General features: G+C 40.5%; 1 protein-coding gene across 3 annotated transcripts in view; it reads left to right on the top strand.

Moving 5' to 3' along the window:
- Positions 1-4,400, top strand: part of LOC115800592 (dehydrogenase/reductase SDR family member on chromosome X) — a 55,588-nt gene extending 51,188 nt beyond the window's left edge. For all 3 annotated transcript variants that reach the window (XM_030758051.1, XM_030758052.1, XM_030758049.1), the window contains one exon: positions 81-4,400. In XM_030758051.1, coding sequence (XP_030613911.1) covers positions 81-278 — 198 coding nt within the window. In that variant the 3' untranslated portion in view covers positions 279-4,400. The remainder of the gene's footprint in view (positions 1-80) is intronic.
- The last annotated feature ends 23,383 nt before the right edge of the window (positions 4,401-27,783 follow it).

The raw sequence follows: 27,783 nt of genomic DNA, 5'->3' as shown, positions 1-27,783 counted from the left end.
CAATTCCTTTTGATGTTCATATACTCTTTTATGCGGTAATTCTTTAAAGTTTTAATTGTGTGTTTGTGTGTTTTCCCCAGACTCCTGAAGAGGGCGCTGCCACTGTGCTCTCAGCTGCTCTGTCACCTGCTCTGGAGGGAGATTGTGGAGGAGGTTACTGGGCCAATGGGTGCAGGGAGATGACAACACAGCTGACCTTTCATCCCCAGCTGCAAGTGGGCCTATGGGAAATCAGCCTCCAGTTGCTGAACCTACATTACCACGAGACTACAGGATGACCAACAGGACTAAACCCATCAGATAAAAAGACCCTATATTCAGGGCCACCAGCCATTCTCCCTCCTTTTCTTTTTTTTTCCATACCTCACATCAGGGTGTTGCTAGCAATTTGTGTTACAAGTGTGACCCCCCCCTACCCCCTCCAGACCTGCCAAAGAAGGGCTACAGGGGATGGAAGACGCTTTTTTTGCTTTTCACTGTGAGCAAGCAAACACACACACACACACACACACACACACACACACACACACACACACAGAACCACACTCTGGGGTTGCAGCTATATGTAATTTTGCTGTCATGGATACCAGGCAGTTGCTGTTATTGCCATCCAGTCAGATATCTGTTAATATCATCAACCAACGATATGATGAATTTGATTCTCTGATCATAGCAGGCGTAACGTGTCCAATCAGTAAATCTGGTCCACAGGGGCACGTTCAGAAATCTGCTTTGATACAACCCTCACTTGGCTTTTTCAATTAGTCTGGCCCACAATAACTAAATGCCTCTCAGATGCTTTTCCATAAAAACATAAAAATATAGTAAAATAACCCAAAAGCTTAATTCATGTTGGTCAAACCCTAGCGCACACACACATGCATACAGTACACACACCATAGCACACATTCAAACACCATGACACTGATCCGACCTAACCTGCCTTGCTGTGGCAAGGGAATGTGATGTCATCAGTTTGCGTTGACACATCACAGCGATTTCTCAGATCGTCTTACCATCCAGCCTCTTTTACTGGGAGCACTTTCTTTTTATTGGTTGCTACTGAATCCTCATGTTAACTGCTGGTAGTAGTTGCATGAGGAGCTGTTTTTACAAAGGTGAATTTAGCTGAAAAGCTAAGAGACCATCATCATCTTCATCTCTTTCCCTCTCTCCTCATAACTCAGCAACCCAACAAAAGATGTTCCTTTGGACTGCTAAGGGGATGTGGAAAGATGTTTAAAAAAACAAAGGAAGATATTTCAGATAAAAGTAAGCCTAAATGTGGAATAATTCCCCCTCGAACCAAGAGTGATGAAACGTTTGGTTATGTAGGTGGGAATTTTCTTGCTGTTATCTTTTTTTCTGAAACCAGGATTTCCAGATGTTTCTGGTTGTCTGCTAAAAAAACAAAAACAAAACAAAAAAGGGACGGTTTGGGAACCAACCTCAAATTCATTGTCACCGTTTTTCTTTGTGATCTGTGTTAATCGCTTTTTTTTCTGTGTCTGTGATACATGTGGATGTATTATGTGCACAAGCTAAAAATTAACTCATGTATAGGCTCAATTCATGCCGATGGATAGCACAACAATGGCTACCCCCAGAGGAACTGCGACAAGAAGGAACGAGAGCGAGGGAAAGCACTTTTTTTCAGCATTCAAACTGTGATTGGTTCCTCATTGCTGCTGCTACTGCCTCTTCCTCATTTGGCGCCGCTCCCAGTGCATTGTGGGATTGAGATTTCCCAGTGGTGAGAATCAACCTCCATCTGCTGAGCTGACACACACACACTCACTCGGAAACATTGGAAGCAGTACATCCAGGCATAGGCTTATCCAAACAAGCGAACAGCAAACAAACACGCCAGTCTGTGATGCAGGAGCATACTCGCACACGCTCACACACACACATACAAAGACACACTGCGGCTTAATGCCATCTCCACTGTGATTAACATGTTTTAGCTGTGAGGATGAAAAGTTTTATCTCAAATTAACAAGTTTTGGCTAAAATCCTTAACCGCAAGTCATTGCTGTAGTGTATGTGTATATTGTTGCTTTGAATACTGTCACTCGGCATCCAGCATTCATTATTATCTGCCGTATGTGAAGCAATAGTATCACTGTGGTAGCTAATTCAACCAGTGGCACAGAGTCAGACATTGAGAATAAAAAGAGAGTGTAACGGAGTGAAAGTGTATAAAGGACAAAGATACCAGCGTCAGGGTAGTCTGTAAACATTGCTTACATGGTGAAATTTAAAGTTTTTCCTCACTGTTTTTCAAGCAGTTTAAGTATATGTCAATTCAGAGATACAGCTCCCAAAAAAAAAGAAAAATCATCCTTCAAAGAACCTCAAGAGCAGACTGACCCCCGTGTAATATAGCTGACCCCCGTGTAATATAGCTGCCAATGACGAGTCCCCTTAGCCCAGCTATCTGCCTAATATGTTATGAATATGTGAATTTATGTGTTGACAAAGATTGCCTGAATGCGTAGGATCCTACATGTGAAGGGAGACATTATGCTAAAAGTCCCTCTTTAAGATTCCCAGGACTTTGCAAGCATTCACAATCTCGTGGCAGACGGTCCTATGAGTATTACAAATACTGACAGTGTAATACTGAAGCCATTAAATTTGGAATTTATTAATTTTGACTGATAAATTTGGCTGAGATGAAAAAGCAATCTGTATTCTTCTGGCTTCCAGGTATTCAGTATATATTATTATCTTGTGCCAGGTCAAATATGCTGAATTGCGGAGTTTTTTTCCGGGGGGGTCCTAGTCATAGATATTGTAATTATCAGGTTGTGACATGAACTGTGATATGACGTGAATGCACCATAACTCCAGGACAATTCATCAAAGTTCACATCGCCTAAGAGAGGCTTATTCTGAATAGAAATTAAAATATAAATTTAAAGCAAACGTCACACAGTTTTGTTTTCTTTTTTTACTAGATTAGCAGCTGTGTGTGAGCTGACTCTAAATACCAGCAATTTTCCTCAGTCTTTTGAGTCTTGTATTCTTTTCAGGCCGCTTGAAAACAGTTTATTGCCTCAGTGCTTCCTTTGTTTGACTGTATGGTTGCCCTTGGCTACTGTAAGCTACTGACTAAATAACAACCAACCAAACCTAGTCCAAAAAAACAAAAAAAAAAATATTGCACTTGCTTCCGTTCACACAAATAAAAACACCAGCCTATCACTCAGTGGCACTCATTGAAAGAATACAAGGCTACAATGTGATGAACATCCTGTCAAAGAGCTACTGTGTTTTTCGCCGTCCAGTTACTACAGTAGATTTTAGTATTTCAGCCTGAAAGGGGGAGCGGGGGAATGTCACAGACTCTCCCTCCAATCTGAGCACAAGGTTTTCCAAAGACGAGAGGAGGGAACATGCGTGGGTCTGTCTCACTGTGCTTATTGTGTCGAAGTGGCTGCTAAATTATCACTGATTACCCGGTTATATACGGTATTTAGCGTCCTCCTGAAGCATTCTACACAGACAGGACAACACAGTGAACTTTCTGAACTTGAATTGCAAATGTAGAAAAGAACAACAGCTCCAGTAACTGTCTGTGATATTATCTGTATGTGATTTACTCGTATATGATCGTTTCAAAGCATTGGAGGAGACAGTGAAGATGTTTGTAGACTGAAAATAGCCATTCCTCTGAACAGCCTGGGATTACATTTATATTAAATGTTCCAGTCCCACGTTCTGCAAATCATAATTGTGTATATGTATATGAAGAGATATAAAGATGTATACAGGGGTAACCAGATGAACTGAGTCCTTACTCTGGTTCTAGTCCAGTTAAAAGAAACTGCATTCTGGTGTCATTTCACCTTTAATGCATACATCCCTGAACTGTTTTCTCCTTTGTTGTGAGTGCGACCTTTCAATTGAGCCTCCGTAGGCTGCAAATCGAAGATATTTGCCACCTCAAATCCATTGTAAACATTCAGTGCACCTGGGCTCCCCCTGAGTTTTTATTGAAATGTGTGGAACGTTTTATTTTTTAACATTGTTCCGTTGTTGAGGTGAACATCTTATTGCTTTTGCCGTGCCTAAAAAGGAAATCTCCCTCATATATGTGTTAACTGTGAATTTTTTCATGTAGAAATTAACTTGTAGAAATTGTGATACCGTCTTGTCCTGTGCATTGATAAGATTTTTCTCTCTGGAGTGACAGGAGTGGAAATGAAAAACGTGTATGTATGAATGACTGTGTGTGTGTGCGTGCGTGTGTGTCTCTCTCTAGATGAGGGAGTTGATGTCCATGATTTTTTTGTTTTTGTTTTTGTTTTGTTTTGTTTTTTGTCGATGGTTGTGACATCCCAGCAGCAGCCACCACCTTTTCTATTATCCAAAGCCTCTCAATAAACATATCATTGTGCCATTTGCTCTCCATCCTTCTTTCCTGTGTGTGAGTGAGAAACTGTCAGTCTGATGCTGCTCAAGATGAGACAGCGAGCCTCGAGCACTGTCTGAACTTTTGAGACATTCTCAGATCCATCAGAGAAACTTATACACACACGCGCACACAGTCATTTTTCCATTACAACAGAGGACAATACATTCACTTGTGTTTGTTTCTTTGAGACTTATAGTAACCTTCAGCACTACTTCCTAATCATAACTGTATCCTCACATTTACCCTGAAATGTAATCATTCTTAAAGCAGTCGCTTTTTGTCCCTGAAAGGACGGAAGATCCCCAATATAAACAGATTTATCCACCCGCAATGTGAACAATGCAAGTACTCGTGTTCACTCCCGCCTGTTACCTTCAAATAGTATTAATGCAATGAGTCAGTATAACATTAATTTGGCACATTAAGCAACCTTCAGTTACAATCTGTGCCATTTAGGAGTAGTCTTCTGTTCCATATCTTGCACAAAGAAAGATAATTGAACGTGTGTACACGTGAAGGGGAAAAAATTTCAACCTAGGAAAATGCAACCTCAACACATAAGATATGACACCATTTGTATTATTTAACAAAAACATGGCCAAAATGCAGGTGGAATGTCTGAAAAACTAAGTACACCCGATGATTTGGTAACACATAGAACCACTTTTAGCTGCAATTACGTGAAGCAGTCATCATGAGACTTTATCAGTCTCACACCATTGTTGAGTAAATTTGGCCCACTCTTCTTTACAGTGTTGCTTCAGTTCAGTGAGGTTTGCAGGCATTTGTTTATGCACAGCATTTTAATGGGGTTGAGGTCTGGACTTTGACTGGGTCATTGCAACACCTTCATTTTTTATTTTTCAGGCATTCTGTAGTAGATTTGCTGGTGGTGGGATCATTGTCCTTTCTATGAGTCAAATGAGCAGGCTGTCAGACAGAAGGCCTCACATTTGACCCTAGAATACTTTGGTATACAGAAGAGTTGATGGTTGACTCAGTGACTGCAAAGCACCCAGGTCCTGTAGCTGGAAAAGAAACACAAATAATCACCCTATACCAACACACTTGGTATTAGGTGTTTGTGGTGATATGCTGTGTTTGGTTTTCCCCAAACATGGTGCTGTGCATTATGGCCAAACCTCACTATTTTGATGGTTTGGTGGTTTGTTCAGATGCAACTTTCCAAACTTGTGCTGCTGTGTTCTTTTTAGAGAGAAGAGGTTTTCTTCTGGCAACCTTTCCAAACAAGCTGTACTTGTTACTTGTTCAATCTTTTTCTAATTGTACTGCCACAAACTTTAACTTTTAATCTATAGAACTTTGAACATTGCACGGTCTGATGTTGGGGTGAACTCACTGGAACATCGACTTCCGGGAAGACTGGCATTTCTCTTGAATGTTTTCCATTTGTGAATAATATTTCTCACTATAGAATGATGGGATTCAAATTGTTTGGAAATGGCATTATAACCTTCCCAGATTGATGGGCAGCAACAATCGCTTCTCTAAGTTCACTGCTGATGTCTTTCCTCCTTGCTATTGTATTAAATACACATCAGAATGCTCCAGACCAGCAAACTACCAAAACCTCTGCTTTTATAGAGGAGGTCACACTTTCTGGTGCTCAATTAATCCGGTGCATATATTTGCAGCACCTTGCTGCCACTTACACTCTGATTTCAGTAAGGGTGTACTTGACTTTGATTTGTTTGGGAGGACTTGCATCTGATAAAATATTTTTAATGTGCTCTGGGCTGCATTCAGACGGTACTGTGGAGAATTTTCTTCTTTTGAAATTTTTCAAATTAAATTAATGAAAGTACAAACAATGTTACAGAAATATTACTGCAGTCAGCCTCAGTTCACCTTTAGTTTGCTGATAATAAAACAAAGTCAGTAATATGGAAAACTCAGGGTTCAAGGAGAATATATACTTAAGTGCACACAGCAGATCGGAGCGCCCTCAGACAACATGACCCTCTCCTGAAGATGTTTGTTTTGTTGCAGTGAAGGACTGTCATTTAGGCTTTCACCATCACCCCACTTCATAACTGAATGCATTGGTATGATCAGTATTTTCAATCTGAGTCAAGCTCTCCTCGGCAGTTGTTTGTTGTTAATGATAAACCGTTAGCTTTTTAAACTGTCCATGCTCATTGTGCTGCTGTGGTTATTTCATTTGAGAATGTCAGTGTTGAGGGTTTTTTGTTTGTTTGATTTGATGCAAAATACATTACAGTGCAAAAGTAGTAGTTAGCTGCCTGTTCAAATTATTTTTGAATAATTATGTTGAATTATGGCTCATTTAATTTTGACCATGTTCATGTTCATCATCACCAATTATTTACTAAAACTTCACCCATTTTATGATATTTTTTTCTACTGTATATATAATATAATGGAATGGCTTCTCTCTCCTTTTCGAGGAGCAGAAGACTTTAACAAAAACACATGTTGGACTCAGTTTAAAGGTAGAAGATCTAGTAAAGGTAATCAGTGTAACAGTAACTAGAGTTGAACTGATTACACTACACACTGTTTCATTTACACAGTAATTTTAAATGTTTTTAATTATAGCTTATTCATTTTAGATTTTTTTTTTTAAAACTTGTATAACATCCCTCATTGTAGGCGTTTGTTATGATGCATATTTTGAGGCAAATGTCAAATGATTACTGTGTAAACAACAAGCAGCCATTTCTGGGAGGAATCAAAATGAATCGTTATTAGCGGTGTGGATGCAAGCACGGGCAGATCTAGCTGTCAGCTTGACAAATATGACTGCAAAATCTTTAGCTGAAGGTTTTTTTGGTTTTTTTTTAAGGAAAACACACACACACATACACACAAAATCATGAAGAAAAATAAAGAATCCCTCTGACCCTCTCACCACAGATCCCACCTGAATATATTCATAAACTGTAAATCTGTAAAAAGGGTGACATCTGTCTTCCTGCATATCTAACAATAGACTTTCAATTAGAAGAGGCACAGAAGACCTGGTGCTGTTTCATCTTGAAGCACAGTAAGAAGAATAAGCAGCAAATCAAACCCCCCCCCGAAAATATGACAACGCATCAAGGTGCGTTTGAATGGCAGGAGAGGAGAGCTGCATCGTGTACACGTCTATTTCTTAGAATTACCATCTGACACTCTGGGGAGCATGAGGTGCTCTTCAGCTCTTTGTACTATGAGCACACATACAGCATGTCTGCACTTAATTGACTGCTGTCCGAGTTCACTCGAGCAGAAAACAGGAAAAAAGAGCAACCGAAAATGACAAAATGACTATCCTCATTTATGTCATGGTAATTGGTGCTCATATTTGGAGAGATTATGGTTTATAAGAATGAGTATAATCCCCGGCATCATAAACACACTTAATAGGTTCTTATTGAACCATTAAGTCTCAACGCTCTCAGCATAAAGTCCTTATGGAATAACTAATGAACTCATTGCATGCACATGCTTAACTTAGTAAGTGGCTAATAACCATTCATTTATGTGATTACCTTCAAATGACTGAGAAGACACTATTGCTCATAATATTCAAGTGGGACCAGGTTGGAAACAGTCACCCTTTTTATTTTCACTTGCCTAGACTTTGTTTGTGCAGATGCCCCAGATTCCTCAAATATCTCTGGGAACACAGTCATACACTTTCTCTGAGTCCAAACAACACGTGTAGACCAGACTGGCGAACTCCCATTCCCCCCTCAGTCATCTGTGAGCGTGTGAAAACCTTGTCCATTGTTCCACGGCCAAGATGGAGCTCGAATTGTTTCTCCTCAATCTGAAGTTCAACTGTCAGCCAGACAGTTTCCAACACCCTTTCCTGTAAGGCTGAGATGTGTGATACTTGTGTGATAATTGGCACACACACTCTGATCTCCTTTCTGAAAAAAGGGAACACGTTTTTACTTGAGGTGCTAGTATTGTCTAGTAAAACTTGCAGGTTAGCAAAGCCAATCAGACTTTTTTTTTGCACAATCAAGGAGCTGCTGTCTGTTGGCCATTAGGAAAAAAAACATGCACGTTTAAGGTACTGCAGCATAGGTTTCACTTTTCTTATATACAGTCTATGTTCTGGCAGTCCGCCCTGTAGCTGTCAACATATTCAGTGCTAGACCTACATTGCCCTCCACAGAGCCACTTCAATAGCATGGATATAAAAAATAAAACAAACAAACAAAAAAAAAACTCTTACTATTATGGGTAAAGAGTAGGGCTACATTATTTCAAGAAACAAAATGTGAATTTCCTTCTGAAAGGTACAGCACCACCATATTTTGTTCATGCATTACAGTTATTTGTTATGACCCACTGCCTCCAAAACAGATTAGCTCTCAATGTGTTGCCACATGGAACCTTGACAGATGCTTTTGGGGGGGGATAAGCATATTCACTTTTTTCCGCATTTATTTTTTAAGGATTCAACCCACTGAGCCTCTAATCACAAGTGCAACCCCAACCTGTTCACAAGTTTTGCTCAAAATCTTTTGAAGGACTTTCTCTTCCATGTCTGAGGTCAGTGTCCTGGACAGATGTGTCCAACAGATGTCTGACAGTAGATGCACTCATTAGGTTTCTCACTGACTTGAAGGGAAAGCAGAAAGGCCTTTCCTTGGGTCACCACATGAAGTATTGAATGGATTTAAACCAAGTTATGTATTTGTCATTTACTCATAATTCCGACATCTTTCATTAATTTCATTAATCAGACAAAGGCAGATGAAATTAGCAGATAAAGGTGTCATATGTGACTCTAAAATGTTCCAAAACATACAAAACAATGAGGAATTCATTACCTCGGGAGTGTGGGACAAGACACTATCTGCAGTCTCACCTATTAGCAATACCTAAGTGTAAGATTAAGACAGTCATTAATCTTCCAGCCAGCAGTGGCTTATGGGAAGGGCCTGACAAGCCAGGGCTAAGTGATACATGGACCCTGTCAAGACTCCTGATGGAGGGATGGATGAATGGACTAAAGGACTCATACATGCCCACTACACCTGACCACCACAGTTTGTGAGAGGTGATAATTGGTATGTCAGCACTAAGATTACCCTGACTGAAAATACCTCCACTTAAAAGCACATAACATTGTTTACACTGGAAAATAAAGAGCTATCTGCTCCATGCAGCGATGCATCCTCTAATTACCATCTTTTCTGTGCACCAGCCTATGGTTTCTTTCCATAGTCCACTTACATTTAAACTGAAACCTCACAGTATAGGAGGGATCACTTTGCACAGATTTTCATAGTGTGAAATGTTGTTTTGTTTGACATGGATCTCATTTAATCTGTTTGTAATGATAGCCCATCCTGGACTCACTAATTGTGCAGTCAGACTAACTCAGTTCAGACTGTGGTGTATGGCTGGCAGTTGGCATGTGGCCAGTAGAGATACAGATGGTGATCATTACAATGCTTCAAAGAAAAACATTTTTTGCATCATATTTTTGTGTAATATAATTTTCAATTATGTGTACATTTGATGTTCATCTCAGATTTTATGTTTTGGCCTAGATAAAATATGATATTAGTTGCACTTTAACTGGAAAATAATGCTGTAAGTATATGTATTAAAGCTCCATTCTAAATTCTGCATCTGTGTGCTGTAGCTTTATTTCATGCATCTGATTCTTATGAGAATATTCTCCCAGCAGATAACAGTATATTTTCTCTCTATGCATTCATGCTTGTTGAAAACAAAATTGTTCAGCATGTTGCATGTTGTTATTGTGCATTTAAAAAAAAATCTTTTATTGTTTATGACATTTTATAACTCCTGTCTTACTGTCTTTGATTACCGTCACTTGCATCTTGTTACCCTGCCACGTCCTATTTCCTGCATCATGTGTGCATAATATTCTTCATGCGCTTTGTGCCATGTACCAGACCTATGTAAGTTGCAAAAAATTTCCATTTCTCCCTCTAACATGAATATGCTCTTGATGCCTGCTGTCCAATCCCTACTCCTTCCCAGCATTAACCTGTAGGCTCTGTTACGATATTTACTCCTCATTACCAGTTTTATATGGAACATACCTGTGAGGAGTGACGAGCTCAGAGCCAAGACAAACTCTTCGCTATATTCTGTTGGTGTAACAAATCATCATTTCAAAAATGAATCATCTTCCAGTTATGAACAGAACCTGCCAAACCATGTTTCTAATTATCCTCCTCCCTTCTGGGGGCTATTTCACCACCTTGAGCAGCAAGCTGGGATTAACTGTTTTACTGGAGATCTGCAAGGTGTGATCAGAAAGTTCTGGGAATCAGCCCATAAAAATCAGGAACCATAACCTAAATTAAACCTGGCTGCTTTTCAAGATTATTGTCTCATGCTCCTGGAACCTTTATTTCCTTCCAACTTAGCCAGCTTTTGTGTGTAGGATCACAGTGCTGGGTCATAGCTAGCTGTGACACACCATAGCAGTTTTCAGTATTTAGAGTTCACACTGTCTTTGTTCAGGAACTTACTTGTCACTTCTTTTTTTAACACTCGTGGTGTTACAGAAACATACAGGAAAGAGAGTTTTCTGTGTCATGAAAATGGCTAAATCATGATGGTAGCTTATGCTGAACACACATAACTTGGTCAAGAACAGGTTATGTTTTGAGTTTTGGTATAAAGGCTGTGGGAAGTGCCACATTTTCATTATTTTATTTACAGAATGTTTTAAGTGTGATATAGATTTTGTCCTGTGGGAGTATATATATTTATATGTGCTGCTAAAACTCTTTTACAATGTTAGAATTGCACAGAACAAACACCAAGAATAATTATCAATCAATAAAATTCATTTATCTTTGATCTGCAAGAAACTAAAGAGATTTCCACATCTCCTTTATGTATCCAGTTTTCAGTTTCAGAGTTCTAATGAGCAGTCATCACCTCAGAAGCGAACAGCAGCATGGAGTGCACACTTAGCAAATAAATAATTAACTTGAATTAAAATGAGTCACATGACACATGAAGTGCCCTTTTTTATGTAAGCACACATAGAGCCTGGAGCAGAAAGCCCGCTGATAACCACATCATGATATATGTTATCCCTAATTGGGGATTTAGATTTTGTCAAGCCAACTAAAGCAAAGAAAGCTCAGCAGTGCTGAACTTCGGTCGTAGTATACCCCCCAGGACAGCACACACAGGGTAACTCAACAGATGCTATGACAAAAGACACAGAGAGGAATGTAGTATACAAAGACACAGAGGGCTGATTAGGTATACAGCTGGGGGAATGAGACACAGGTGCAGACAATCAGAGGGAGACAGACAGGCAGCAAAATCCAAAGCAACACCCTAGAGAAACCATCTGTCAGAGTAAAATAGGAAACAACCCCAAAGACATATAACTAAACATGGATACAAAGATTTTCACTTAACATGGAGAGAGAGACAAGGGAAGACCAGAGGACAAAGGCATAAACTCAGGAAGCTGAGACAAAGGAAAGAACAAACAGGGAAATAATAAGGGAATTAAACTCGTGAAAAAATAAGACGCTCAACATAGAAACTGAAGCTGAATTTAAAAACAAAAAGTAACTGAAATAAAGCAAAGAATGAATCCAAAACCAGAGCTCACATAGTATAACAGAACTGAAGCTCAGCGAAGTACGAGAACAATGAAAACACGACCCAAAACACAGGATTGGAATCCACAAAATAAAAAACTGAGCTCAGCAACCTCACCAGAAATATCATGAAAAATCAAACTCCCTTTTAGAATTATAAAAATCAAAAACAGGAATGAAGAACTTCATAATTTCAAACAGTGGAACAATAAAACCCAAACAGAAACACAAAGTCAAATAAAAATCCAAGAAGCTGTCCCCCAAGGTGAGATTGCCAATGTGGAGTTCTAATGCATCCCAAAGGCGTCGCTCTAAAAAAAAAAAAAAAAAAAAAAATACTGTTACTGAACTTTAGAAACCCACAGGAGTGACAACACACTCACGTTCAGTCACACACGGTAAACAAGCCCAGTGACCTGAATAACAGTGAAGCAAATCTTTCATTGAGTCAAGAAAAAGTGGGCACAGTTTTGTAGAACTGACATATTTGCAGTCATTTATTTACTGACTTCAATTTCCAGTAAGACATTTTTCCTTTTACCAATAAGCCAATTATTCTGCTGGAAAATGAGTATCACTGCCTTCATTTTCACTTTTCTAGATATGTAAATATGATTTGATGCTAAATATTTATTGGTGGATATAGTGGTCTTCAGTTAATGAACTGTGCTTTTTTTTGCTTCTTTTTTTTTTTTTTTGTCCACATGTGTGCATCTTTTACTATCTCTGAAAGACATATGCAGAACTTAGATATACTCGGGCACTCAGAGATGTACTGTAGCAGAGGATGGGATTTGCTGTCTAAAAATGGCCAAAGAGGAGAAGGAGGAGGGGTTGAAGATGAGGAGAAAGTGAGAAGATACGAGGAAGTGGAGAGAGAGAGATTGCTTTCGCAGCTAACATGGAAGGGAATGTGAGGAGAAAAGGGCTGGTCGTGAGCAATAATTAGGTCCAAAACAAAACCAAAAGCAAAAAGAAAAATGTCTGGACACAAATCAAGAATTGCAGGAGAGCCAGGGAAACAGAAAATAAGCTGTCATTGTCTAAATAAGATTTATATATTTGTAAGACAACAGCGATGAAGCAATAACTCAGATCGTTTATTTAAGCCAGAATAAAAGGGAATGTCCATTTTTCTTGTTGTGTGAGGGCTCTGCAAGTACACACATGCACACAAAGTCTGGCCTGTCTGAAAAGCGGATGGCACAACAATCTCCAGGGCACAATGCTTCACTCCACCCACTCATCTCCACTGAGAGGATGGAAAGAAGAAAAAAAAGTGTGTGTGTGCGTGTGTGTGTGTGTGCGTGTGTGCATGTGTGTGTGTGTGTGTGTGTGTGTGGGGGGGGGGGGGGGGGGGGGGGGGGGTAGGAGGCCAGAGAGCTAAAAAAAAAAAAAAATGGAGAAAGTGGAAAATGGGAAATGCCCAGAGAGCAAGCAGAAGCATGCAGGGAAAGAAAACAGCAGGCAAGGAAATGAGGAGAGTACAGGAGAGGAGAGAAGAGAAGAGGAGGGGAGAGGAAGAGTGAGGAGGATGACACAGCGGAGAGAAGGGAAAGAGGAGTGTACGTTTGCGTCACATCTGCAGTGGAGGAGAACTGCCTGACAGTCATCAGACGCCTGCTGAATGACAATCTCCCCTCCTCTCTCAGGTGGCTGGCTTATCCCTCCTTCCATTTTTTTTTTCTTTGTTTCTTTTCTTGGAAGAAAACACCTAAAAAAACCCCAACAACACTTGCCCTACAATGTCCTTGAAATAAGATGTACTACGCTGACTGATTTCAGACATGGCAGTCCATATTTTCTAATAACATCCGTGATCCTCGAAGTCGTATGCTTAGCCCGAAGCCACGTCATCATGATCGATAAACTATTACAGTGGAATCAGTTCTCAATGCGAAGCATGAATTGAACACAGTCAAGGTTCACCTGGTGTAATTTGCAGTCATCACCCGTTAGAGCAAACAGGTTGTGGATGTGTTAACGACAATGTGTCTGAATTTGTTAAGACTTTCCCTAACAGCCTGTAAGTGCAATTTATGCATTGTTATTGGTGGGGTATTAAACATGAACACTGAAAAAGTTTAATGATCATATAAATCATATAAACAGCAGAAACAATATTGTCGTTTGACATAAATCGTTTAAATCCTTATTAGAGTATGTCCAGTGCTTGTATAGTCTAGATTTGCACTGAGGCTGGATGCAGGTTGGACTGTGTTGACTTCATCAACAGCAAAAAAAAACCCCACTTTTGTACAAACTTAAAAATGAGTGGTAGTGATGTGGCTGAAATGTATCAGATTTCTCATATGAGGATGTTCTGAATCCATTCTGGTAACTATCTGAAGGATTCACAATAAACTTATGGGTGTGATGCATCTTATCTTAGCTCCTGCACCCTATACCTGGGCATCACCCTAAAACCAAACAGTAGTAGTTGAGTAGTGAGAGATGCCCATACTGGAACATTTCATATTGTATAATACATGCAAGAAAGGGCAACAGCTTGTCCAGACCTGACTGAATATGGTCCATATTATATCTGAGTTCATAGTTTGTTCTTTTCTGGGAAAGCTGACCATTCTTCCTTCAAGAGGTAGTACTGATGCATCTGAGTTGTCATTTTGAAAGCAGTGAAAATACCAAGAAAAGAGAATAACTTGGAGCTTATTTGAAAAAGTAGGACAGTTAACAATGGTAGGTAAAAAGCTAACAAGTATCTGTGATCTAACACATGAATTAATCATTTTTATGAACTAAAACAAGACAAAGGTTTTACGCTGTTCTCTCCTGCCATTCACGCTGCTCCCTCAGCCGTAGTCATCCCACTGAGATCATTAAGACTACAGCGGGTTGTCTGCTATCTGTATGTATGTGCCTGGCCTGTTATTTTAATGAGACAGGTAGAACAGCAACTAATTTCATCTACCAGCATCACAGGGGATAGACAAGCCAACCCCCACCCCCAAAATGCTGCTTCCAGCAGCCACTTCCGGGCACAGTTACAGTACAGAAAAAGAAGCATTTCAATATCTGATTGAATGGATTTTTACCCCACTTTGCTTCTCAATCCTCTTTGAGTGCTTCTTGAGTGTATTTACACTTTTTCCAAGCTCTCGATGAGACTTTTGAGCCTTTCAGATACCAGGTGCTCTAAAAGGTTCTCTCCAGCTTTACACAGTGCCTAAGAGGCCCACACAGGGAGGCGAGTTTAGCTATTGCTCTGTCCAGGCACACTGCAGCTTTGCCTTGATATAAGACAAGAGAGACCGGCTATCACATGAATAAAACAAATCTAGGCATATAATCATAATTTAACAGATAAAAAAGGGAGATAAATAGATTAATAAATCACAGGTTTTAGGAAATGTGCTGGCAGTTGTGGTTGTGCTGCCTGTTTTTGATCTTCCTCCAAACAGTTTCTATCACAGTAAGACACCAGGCTTCTGACTACAGCTCAATGAGCTGGAGATGAATAAATTCCAGAGAAAAGAGATAAATAAACATGAGCTATCATTAGCCTGCTAAGAAACAGTAGCTAAGTATAACTCACCAATTTAAATAGCTCTTCCTTTCGAGGAGCTCAAGTTTAACGCTCACTGTATTTGCCTGTTGCAAACAGCCACCTCTTCATGTTGTGTAACTTTCATCTGCGCAGACTGTTGTGTAGTGGTGGGTAGGATTCAGTGTTTGAGAAGTGCTTCTGTTCAGTGTTGTTCGTCTGCTTTTCCACCCTGCTAAATGAAATTCTTTAAAACAATTCTTTTCCTGCTTATCTATGATGGATTTTTGACAGAACAATTTTCTTGTAAGTTATTGCCTGCAAGTGATTTATCGGACAAAAACACCACTTTTCACCTTACAGCTTATTGCTTTGTAAATTGTTTTGTGGTAAAGCACCGTAAGGATTTTAACATGTCACAAAAAACATGATCAGAATATCAGTTCATTGATCCCAGTGCAGAAGAGAAAGTAACTGCCGTCGCCCTTGAAACTAAAGTTGTATAAATGTCACCACTGAGATTTTCACATCCACACGATGTCACACCAAAGTTTGTTACTGTGACTGAAAATGCACAAGAGTGAAGACTTTACACAGGAGACATTAGTGATTAGACCCCATCCTGAAATTAATTAACAACCTGTGAAGACAGCAGATGACTGTTTTCCTCTGGTGGCACAGCACCTAGATGCTGATGGTGGTGAGAGGACTTCAGAGACTTCCTTCAAGTTGCCAGTGAAACTATTATGAAAGCTCCTCCGTAGAGTACACACAGCCAGACCATTGCAACACAATTTACATATTGAAAAAAAGCATCTGGCCTCTTAGTGATTTCTCTCTCTTTTTTTTTATCCTTTTCTTTCTTTCTTTTTTTTTTGTTTTGCATATTTTTCACACTTACATGTTTCAGATGACCAAAGAAAGAAAACTCTAATGAATACAAAAATGTAGTTTTTAAAATGATGATTTCATTCATTGCCTACCTGGCCCTATGTGAAAAAAAAAATCGCCTTCTCTTGTTAAATTATGCCAAATGTTAAGTCATGCCAAATTGTGATTAACCACATGTTTTGGAAAGCTGGGTTCAGTTTCACCAGCCACACCGAGGCCTGATCGCTGCCAGACCTGGTGAATTAAAAAATCACTTGAACAGAACTGAAGAAGAGAGAAGACATTCTGATAAGACAACAGAATGTTTGCATCACGTTACATGTGGCATAAAACTAAGACAGTATTTTATAAAAAAAACATCATACCAACAGTCAAACATGGTGGTGGTATTATGATGTTCTGGGGCTGCTTTGCTGCTTCAGCAACTGGACAACTTGCTTTAATTGATGGAAGCATGAATTCTGCTCTCTACCAGAAAATCCTGAAAGAGAAAGTCCCACCATCAGTTTGTGCCCTGAAGCTCAAGCACATTTGGATTATGCAGCAAGATAATGAGCTGAAAATACACCAGCAAGTCCACCAAAATGGCTAAAAGAAAACCAAAACAAAATGGAGGTTTTGGAGTAAAAGTCTAGTCTTAAATCAAATTTAGGTGCTTTGGCATAACCTTAAACAGGCCGTCCATGCTCAAACCCCCTCCAATTTGGCTGAATTAATACAATTCTGCAAAGAAGAGTGGGCCTTACACAACTATTTGTGTTTTTGCTCCCAGTGGCCAGTAGTATTATGAAGTGCAGCCCTGTTTCATTGTACATTATATGTGAAAATATTCCTTGTCATCATCTAGCCTGTGAAAAAATATAAAACCAATTCCACTGGTCCTATTAGGAAAGTATATACTTTTTCTGTACTTGTGCATAGCATTGCCCTAATGTACATCCACTGCAGGGTTCACACAGATGACACACACATTTATCCAAATCAGTTTTCACACATGAACAAGGGGCAATGCCGAAAGAGTCAAGTTGGAACATTTTTATAGTTATCTTTTCTCAAAGTCTAGGCGATTCCCTAGGCAAAAATTCTTAGGGTGTCCCTCCAACCAGCGTTCATCACGATTGTGTCAGAAATAATCTGACACAAACAAAAAAAAAAACTTCACATTCAAGTCAAGTCAAGTTACGGCCAGCAAAGCTAAGTTAACTAATGTTAAACATCAAAGTAAGCAAAAGAAAAAAAAGTGATGTTAAGTCCCCGCAGTTAAAGCTAGAGTACAAGTGTTTAGATATTTAGTGTTTTTTTTTCCTGCCATGTAAAGGAAGTGCAGATTCTACCGGACACTTCATTTGCCTTTAAATTGTGTTATGTGTGCGAGTGTGTGTGTAGGAGTGTGTGCTCTAGCACACTAACAACATGTAGATCTTCAGCTTTCACTACCCACATCTTCCCTGTTCACTTATACAGTACTTTAAGAAGAGACGATTATACAGAAATTGAGAAGATTAAGAAAAGGAGGGGCAATCCTCTTTTTCTTAATCTTAAAATAGGAGGAGATTATAGGTGGATGGAAAAAAGGAGATAGGAAACAGCAGTGGATGAAAGGGAGAATGAGAAGTGCCACCCATTACGCAGCCATTTGGTTTAGATGGGGAGCGCTGTGGAGTCCTTGGCCTTTAGGTCAATAAAGCCATTAGATCATAGTCACACACACACACACCACACACACACACACACAAGGCTGTCTAGGGACCTAATAGCATGGGTGTGTGTCTGTGTGGGCAGTGTTCAGGAGACAAATGAGTGACACTGCATGAGCAGGCAGTCTGCTAGAGAGAGCATTTGTCATCATGTGAACACAAGCTCTTACCTCTGACAGTGACCCCACACCCACCCCAGGACTTCAGATGGTTACATTAAAGCCTATATGCTTTTATTCCTGTAGCCCTGCCTATGTACCCCTGGAATGAGATACAACGCCCTGGATTTGTTCCCTTTAACAACACACAACTAGGGAAAAACACATCTCTTGGAAACAGGTAACTCAAAGTAAAATATCTGGCAAATTGTTCTCTAATTCAAAATTTTCAGTTGTAATGCCATAAATCCCTTACATTCTAATAAAGCATTTAATACTACAAGAAATTAAAGAGGGAGATAGTGCCAAAACTATGGTATTTATTTACCCAACATCAACTTCGCTTCACTCTCCATCTTCTCCACCTCTTCAGCTAGTCAGTCAGACCGACCAATCAGAGTCCAAAAAGCATAAAGTCTCTCAGCATGGACCGATCTCAGGCAATACACAAAAACACTACAAGCTTTCGCATAATCCATTACACAAAAAATTATTGCACATGTATGCATATTACAACATATTTTTACATATTGACACCCACTATGAAAATGTGAAAATCTTAAAGGGACAGAATTTCTTATTATCCCAACCACAATTTCCACATTTTCATAAAACGTTTTAACACTGGAGGGTTTACCCCGGGGTTAAATTCCATTTTATCTTTAGCTGTATGTTTGTGAAATGTGAAAACATTTGATTGACTGTCCCAGTCCTTTTCTGTCTCCCACGTGCCACTCACTGGTACGGAAGTAGCATCCATATAAGTGGCTGGACTACAGTACTTCTGATAAATAAAAAAAAACAAAAAAACAACTACAATTTAAATCTATTTTAACAATTTAAAGAAAAATATCTGTGCACATTTCAGAAGACTAACAACTGCCGGTTGACAGGAAAGCAGTATGTTAGCACCAGGTAAGAAGCCATGATTCAAGATATTCCAGCTGGCTATGATATGAGGAACCCACATCAGATCTCAGGCTGAAGAGCTGCATGGTCAAATTAGATATCTACCTTGATAATGTGCTGGAGTCTTTCGTATCATTTTGGCAGTGGCAAATGAGTACAGCAAGGCAAACAGGCACTGAAAACAAGGAGGAAATGGACCTCCTTGTCTTCAAACAAAACTGGGGTCTACCACACCAGGTTGAGATAGTTTGTAACAAGCAGACGACATTAAACGTAGCTGTGAACGTTTTAACCTGTTAACTGGCCGAACCAAAATCAACTGAAAAAACCTTCGCCCTCTGGTTATTATTGGCTCTGGAAAACCCCTATCATTGCCCATTAACTGGCTGTGTCCTGTCCTCTGGGATTTAATGCATTTTATATGAATGGCGAGACCCTCCCATTTTGATTGACACCTCATTCGGCCAGTCATATTAAGAAATGGGTTTTCCAGAGCCAATACTAACCAGGGGGTGTCACGTAGCTTTTCGGTTGATTTTGGTGCAGCCAATTACATGATTGGCCGAACGAGGTGTCAGTCAAAATAGAAGGGTCTAGCCTGGCTGTCCTTGATCTCTGAGGGGAGAGAAGCTAGAGATTTGAGGCGCCATGATTACGTCGTGTTTTAGACTGCTTATTACTAGCGGATTTATTCTGACCCAAAGTACAGCCGTGACCGGTTCTGAATGACAGCTTTACAGCAGACAGCCGCTCCAACTTTTGCCGGTACTGTGTACCGGCACAGAATCTTTTAGTGGTACGCAGTACCGGACCGTACCGGCTTACTTTCACCCCTGTGGCTAACCAACCGGATGTCGTAGTGGTGGACAAACAAAGCAAGAAGGTCGTAGTGATAGGTGTTGCAATACCAAGTGACGGCAACATCAGGAAGAAGGAACACGAGAAGCTCAATAAATACCAAGGGCTCAGAGAGCAGCTGGAAAGGATGTGGAAGATGAAGGTAACAGTGGTCCCCGTGGTAATCGGAACACTCGGGGCAGTGACCCCCAAAGTGGGAGAGTGGCTCCAGCAGATTCCTGGAACAACATCCGAGATCTCTGTCCAGAAGAGAGCAGTCCTGGGAACAGCTAAGATACTGCGCAGGACCCTCAAGCTCCCAGGCCTAAAACTAAAATGTCTGATGAAGGTTGAAGAACAAATACACTAATTATGTTGATGTTTTTATGGAAAATTGATTATGCAGCTTAAAGTATTAGACCAAGTATTAGACCAGTATTTAAAACCGCAATCATCTGCATTAAGCTAAGCGGAAAAAGAGCTCTGTCACAAACATCATGGTAGGCATGTTGAGATTTTTGACCTCACGCAAACAGACCCCTATGGAAGAATTAACCCCTATCAAAGAGTCACCAAGCCAACTGTTTACCCTGCCTGGAATAGGGCCCCACCCTGGAGCCAGGCCTGAGGAGTGAGCTTGAACAGCTGGTGGCCAGTCATTAGCCCGTGGTGCCTGGCCGGGCTTAGCCCGAAGAGGAGACATGGGCCTGTCCGCCCACCCTATAGTAGGTCCACAGGAAGCGTAGGGTTCGCGTGGAATGTATGTCGGGTGGTGGCCAAGGGCGGAGGTCCTGGCGGACTGATCCCCAGGTATTGAGACAGTTTTTGGGACATGGAATTTTACCTCTCTGGTGGGGAAGGAGCCTGAGCTAGTGCATGAGGTTGAGCAATACCATCAGATATAGTCAGGTTTGCCTCAGTGCATGGTCTGGGCTCTGGAACCCGTCTCCTGGAGAAGGGCTGGGACTTTGTTCCAGTCTGGAGTTGCCCTTGGTGAGAGGTTGCAAGCTGGGATGGATATTCTTGTGTCCTTGTACAGCTTGCTGCCTGTACGTCAGAGTTTTCAACAGTGGATGAGAAGGTTGCTTCCCTGCGTCTTCAGGCCGGGGAACGGGACCTGACTGTTGTTTGCACTTATGCGCCAAATGACAGTTCAGAGTACCCACCTTTCTTGTAGTCACTGGACAGGGTGCTCGAGGGTGCTCCATCTGGTACTGGGAGACTTCAATGCTCATATGGGCAATGACAGTGAGACCTGGAGGGGCATGACTGGGAGGAACGGCCTGCCTGATCTGAACCAGAATGGGTTTTGTTATTGGACTTCTGCGCAAACCACAGTTTGTCCATAATGAACACCATGTTGGAACATAAGGATGTCCATAAGTGCACGTGGCACCAGGACAACCTAGGTCACAGGTAGATAATCGATTTTGAAATCGTATCATCAGATTTGGGTGAAGAGAGGAGCTGAGCTGTCAACTGATCACCACCTGGTGGTGAGTTGGATGAGGTGGTGGGGGAGGATGCTGGACAGACCCGGCGCACCTCTTGGGTGAGTTGTTCCAGGCATATCCTACTGGGAGGAGGCCCCGGGGCAGACCCAGGACATGCTGGAGAGATTAAATCTCTTGGCTGGCCTGGGAATGCCTTGGGGTCCCCTCGGACAAGCTGGAGGAGGTGGCTGGCGAGAGGGAGGTCTGGGCTTCTCTGCTTGGGCTGCTGCCCCCACAACCTGGCCCCGGATGAGTGGAAGAAAATGAATGGATGGATGGATGGACAAACAGACTTTAAAGCTAATCTGATATGTCATTATTTCTTGCTTATTTTGTTTCAATTTTGCTGCAAATTTCCTGTCCTCTGCATACATAAATCTATGAAGCCGTCATGCTTTCTCACTTTTTAGACCATTTTTTCTCTCTAGAGTTTTCCTGTCAGTCATCAATTCTGTACAGCTGCGTGTGTCTGTGTGTGTCTACACGTGAATACAAAAGTATTTGATTTCCTTGTGCGTGTCTGTCATTATTCTTGCACTCACTTTAGTCATCCATGATTTGTGTGTGTGTGAATATTTCACCATCCTGATGTGTGTGTCTCAGCCCCCCCGTGGTGCAATAATGAGGCATACTGGCTAGACAGCTTTGGGAAGGTCATGCTAAATTGAGGCAATGAGGAGAAAGAAAGGAAGGTGTGACTCGTGTGACTGTGAGCACCTAATAACAAACCATAATAAACCTGCACTAAATTAGCAGACAAATATCATCCTATAATGACACACAGAGGAGAAAAGAGACAGAAATTGAGAAAGAACATGAGGGAGATGTGGGGGAAGACAAGCACCAGTAAAAGATAACACAATTCAGTCTGTCATCTCTCAGTCATCAACACCTCTAGGATCTGTTTCCCAGACTGGGAGGGTGGGTGGTAAAAGCGAGCAGCAATATTGCTAACTTGTTATCGGGTAATGTGAGCCTGATGACAGTAAATGTGACGCAGCTGTTGGATGGATTTAAATGAGTAAATAAATGGTGTGCTGGGTGGTTTCTGGCCCCTGGAGATCAGAGCCACCTACATCCCTCACTTAGTGGACTGAGAGCATTCAGTTACATTTTGTCTCCTGCCAATCCTTTTGTCTAAAAATGATGGTAATGTACTAAAAATGTGTAATGTTAGAAATGAAAAGCCACATGGATTATATCTTCGCATAATGAAGAAATGAAGATACACTGTAGGTGTGACAGTGGTGGTAATACATCAAGAAATGAAGCCTTTTATGAGGAAAGAAGTGCATTTATCTCTCTTGGTAAGCCTACAATATGCAGTACTGTGCAAAAGTGTTAAGTCACCAATCATTTCTTCATGTTTTGCTAGGAAAATGGGGATATAGATGCAGAAATTTATTAAAACCTGTGCAACCATACATGGTAACACAGTACATAAGGCAGAATCAGGGTTTGCACACTTCTAATCAGCTTTAACATGATTATTTGTTATGACCACATTTATTCTTCAGCATAACCTGAACTCTACAATTTCTTGGAGTTAGAGATGCACAACCGATGACATCACAGTGTAGCTGATCATGCTTCCAGTCGGTCTTAAAATTGGTTGTCAGAGATCAGTCACAAGTCACAGCATTAAATACAAGTTTAAAGCCAGGGACTCAGTGAAACCACTTCGCCACGTGGTCTGAGAGGCTTTTGGCCAAATGTCAGTTGCAGCATAAATGTGTCCTTATCATCCAGCAAGAATACAACAGGAAAAAATATGTCAGTGCAGGACATGGCATTCTGTTTTCTTCTTGTACTAGTCCTTGGAAATCACAAGCAACTTTGTTCTGCCAACAGTCTGACGTGTATTCATTCTTGAAACATTTTGTTTTTTAGCTATTGTCCACAGGGCCCTTTGACCTTCTACTGGAAGTAACAAAGATCTGAAGTGGTCACTTGGACTCCAAGGAGACACATGACAGACACAGGTGTAAATGGAACTGTGTCTTGACTGTCCACTTGTGATGAGATTGCCCCCAATGCTTTTTAACACCAAGTTCAAATGGGGCCATTGAACCCTATAATGCACCTTACATCTAATATGTGGTCAAAAGTTTATATATACTGATAGGTTCAGATCATTTTAATAACTCAGAGAACAAACACACAACTCTTTTCAAACTTGTGCAAGGAGGAGAGATCCATTCCTTGAACTCAGCTCGCGGCTGAGCGGAAGTTATCTGTCCCAAAGGACTGCTTCCTGCACAGCGCTTTTATTCGGACTTTCCCAATAAGATCACGTGGGTTACACCAAACGCAGTTTACGGCATGTAATAAACAACGTTCTTGGCTTTTTCCTTACCATATATGGTAGTAAGTATACTGTGGAATGTGCATGTAACATGGCGTATATGAGACACGTATCCTATGTGTGTATTCTCTGCAGGCTGTTTTCAGCCTGCAGGTAACTACAGCTTCCTTTGTAAGAAATGTCACCATGTGTTTCCATTTCAAACATAAAAAACAACAGTATCATATCTACATAAAACAACTTATAGAAAATATACAAACAGAAGATATGATAATTCATAATAAACAGAATGGAATTTATATCATAATTCCAACATATACTCATAATGGGCATGAATGCAGTGGTAATTTGGGGTTTTTAATGATTTCTTCGATCTATTTTGATCTATTTTGAATATGATCTATTTTCAAACTAGAATGGTTGTACAGAATACATCTTTAATGACTTAAAAAACAAGAATTTGGTGCACAGGTTTTAAATTATTTTGGATTTTTTTCTAATCCACACAGGGCACAGGGTCAATAGCAATATTTGGTTAAATGGCCCTTAACAAGCTGCACCTTGAACAGACACTTTTGGTAGCCATCAACAAGCTTCTAGCATAATTCTGGCTGAATATTTGACCACTCTTCTTGGCACAATTAGTAGAGTTAATTTAAATTAGTTGACTTGTTGGCACAGACCCAGCTTTTAAGCATGGTCCACAAATTTTCAGTAGGGTTAAGGTCAGGGTTTTGGGACGTTTATTCCAAAAGCTTAATGGTCCATTTCTAAATGACTGCAGATTCCAGGATCAGTTCAAACAATTGTATGTAAGTACAAGTTATTCAGATGTGTCACCACTTTGCCATAGTCTGGAAGATGACCCAAACTGTTACCCTCAGATGAGAGGAAATTCATTAGGATGTTCAGGAGCGAACCAGAAACCACCAAGGCTCAAACTTGTCATGAACTGGAAACTGCTGGAACACCAGCATCACTGTCCACAGTGAGCTCAAATTTGCAGCTGCCCTCCAAAGGCCGTCTGGAGAAAAGTTTTATGGTCAGACGACACAATGCCACAATGACAAGTTGGATGTTTGAAAGAGAAAAGATGATGCTTGCAAACCTAGGAAAGCTGTACAAACTGTCAAGTATAGTGGTGATAGCATCATGCTCTGGGGCTGTGTTATATCCAATGGTACTGGTACATTGCACAGAGTGGTTAGAATAATGAAGAGGACTACCTCCAACTTCTTCAGTTTCACCTCATCTCAACAGCTAGACAGTTGAAACTTAGACAAATTTGGGTGTTCCAACAGTACATTAATCCCAAACTCAAATTAAAACTGGTTTTGGAATGGGTAAAGCAGGCTAACATTAAGCTGCTGGAAACCTACTGGAAATTTGTGGAACCCTATCAAAAATTTATCGAATCCTACTGAAAATTTGTGGATTATGCTTAAAAACCAGGTCTGTGCCATGAAATGAACCGATTTAAATGAACTCTACCAATTCTGCCAAGAAGAGTCGTCAGATATTCAACTGGAATTATCCCTGAAGCTTGAAAAGCCCAAACTTACCATGACATTCATGCCCATGAGTGTATGTAAACTTTTGACCACAACTGTAGCTCTTCAGTCACTTGTTGCAGTTAGTGTCTCCTGCATAACTATTTTAGTAGTCTAGACCTAACAATGCATGCGGTGTAGGATACAAATCCTGTTCTTCACCTTCCCCAATCCTCCATGGACAAGTGAATGTATTCAGGCCGTACTGTTTTCTCAAAATCTATTTTCCAAATTAGTTGTGTGCAAATGTATTTGTAGCAGATAGGATAGCTCGTGCGCCAAACAGCTTTCAGATATTGGCTTTTATCTCATCAGCCATTGAATGATTTATGAACTAATTCTATGAGTCATGCACCATCTCGTCTCTGACCTTGGAGGAAACTGGCCAGCACGAGCAAAAGCCAGCCGACAGTCCATCTTTTTGTCTTTCTCCTTCTTACTGCTTTAATTTCTCAATGGGGGGCAGAAGCAGCAGAAGCAGCAGCAGCAGCCTGGAGCCATAAAGCACTTTGGTGTAAACCTCTACCTGCTCCACTGTAGCTGCTGCCCAGTGACCACAATAATATATTTTTACAATGCAGGCCGAGCATGAAAATAAGCTTACAGCTCAACTGTCTGTGTTTTTAAATTCTAATTGCCAAAATGTTTGATCGTGACTTGAAAAGATCTGTTTTGTTTTTCCTTAAGATTGTTCACCTTCAAGGTTTCTTTACCAAACAACTACAATGCCATCTGTGAGATTTCTTCCTACATGATGAAATTATTTGCAACTTGTCCCACGCAGCAGCAGCAGTTTCCTTCCAGTTGCTGAATCAGTGGTATATACTGCAGCTGTCATTCAACTGCCTTGTGTCTTACAGATAAATCCACGTGGCTCAGTCTCTGTTGGGGGGTTTGTTAACAGAACCAGCCACGGGCAGTGTTTTTAATGCAAAACAGACTCCCTCTGGCTGAGCCAAGGCATCTTGCTCCTTTAACAAAGAGGTCAGAAATTGATTCTTTGAGGTCAAGTTAAACAATCCTGCTGTGTGTTTACCCTAACACACAGCAGATAACAGAAATTGATCAGAAGCTACAAAAAGTGTGAGTGAAGAATAGCTGCAGTAAAAACCAGACAGTACTTTTTGACATTTAAGAAGACAGAATATGTCACTTGTTTGGTCTCATGATGTTTACACAGACATACAGGATGTTGCATAAAAGATTCCAGTGTCTGTCAGGAATAAAGACTGATCAGATGATGGGCCAACATAGTTTACTTGGACAAGAAAACATTTTTTCCTTACCTAATCTTAACCAAGCATCCTTTATTTATTTTTTAAATTTTTTTGGAAGCAGCTTTTTAATTCTAGCAGAGAAGCTCTGTCATCCCTGATAAACACCTATGATCTTATCTAATGTTATTTCCTGTGGCTGATTTCCTGCAGACTGGATAGGTTGTTTGTTCTAGCTATTGTTACAACCTACAGTAATTTTTTAAAGCAAACAAAAAAAAATCTCTAGCATCTGTATGAATAACAATATAAAATTTCTCTCATTCTATTAGGACCTAAGCCTAACAAAGCCAAAACCAGAGTTGTGGCAGAACAGAGAACACTTCTTCTTCTGGCTGCTCCCTTTTGGGGTTGCCACATCAGATTATCTGCATCCTCCTCTGTCAGACCAATCCAATGTATGTCTTCTTTCACTACATCTACGAACCTCCTCTGAGATCTTTTATCTTTTCCTACTGCCTGGCATCTCCATGTTCAGCAACTTTCCCCGTGTATATCCACTATCCCTCCTCTTCTCTGTACATGTCCAAACCATCTCAACTTTGCCTCTCTAACTTTGACTCCAAACTACTCAACCTGAGCTGTCCCACTGATACACTCATACGCATCTTCAACAGAAAACACTCGCAGGATATTTTGGAGGGGAATATTTACCATTGATTTTGTCACTTTGTTTGGAAATTCTAGCTGCACCCCAATAATCAGTATTTTGCCTGTAGCTTTGTACTGTACAACAGCAGAAAAATCCCAAAGACAGCATCGTCTTTGTTGTCCTCATAGCTACAGTATTTAATCTGTACAATGTGGCATTAACCAAAATGAAGCCATTCATCAACACCTGGAGCTGCATGCTTGGAGCAAACTCAATTGTGGACATAAAGGAGAAAAATACAAAGCAAAGCTTTTCTATATTAAAACAACATAAAGAAGAACCTCATATAAAGCAATAAAAAATTCTTTATGCGACATGGCAGCGGAAAAATCCCAGCAAAGCAGAGATTCACATGGCTGTCAGCCAGGAGAGCAGAAGCACATACAGCATGAAACCAAGCATCACTGGCTGTGCTCCACAGATGCTCATTGGCATTACCTGCTCATCTCTCTGTCACGCTGCAACATTGATATGGAAACCACCACTGATCATCTGAT

This window comes from Archocentrus centrarchus, chromosome 21 (assembly GCF_007364275.1).
Source record: "Archocentrus centrarchus isolate MPI-CPG fArcCen1 chromosome 21, fArcCen1, whole genome shotgun sequence".
In the NCBI taxonomy this organism is placed as follows: domain Eukaryota; kingdom Metazoa; phylum Chordata; class Actinopteri; order Cichliformes; family Cichlidae; genus Archocentrus; species Archocentrus centrarchus.
The sequence above is the reverse complement of the archived record's forward strand: the minus strand, read 5'-3'. Positions and strand labels throughout refer to the sequence as shown.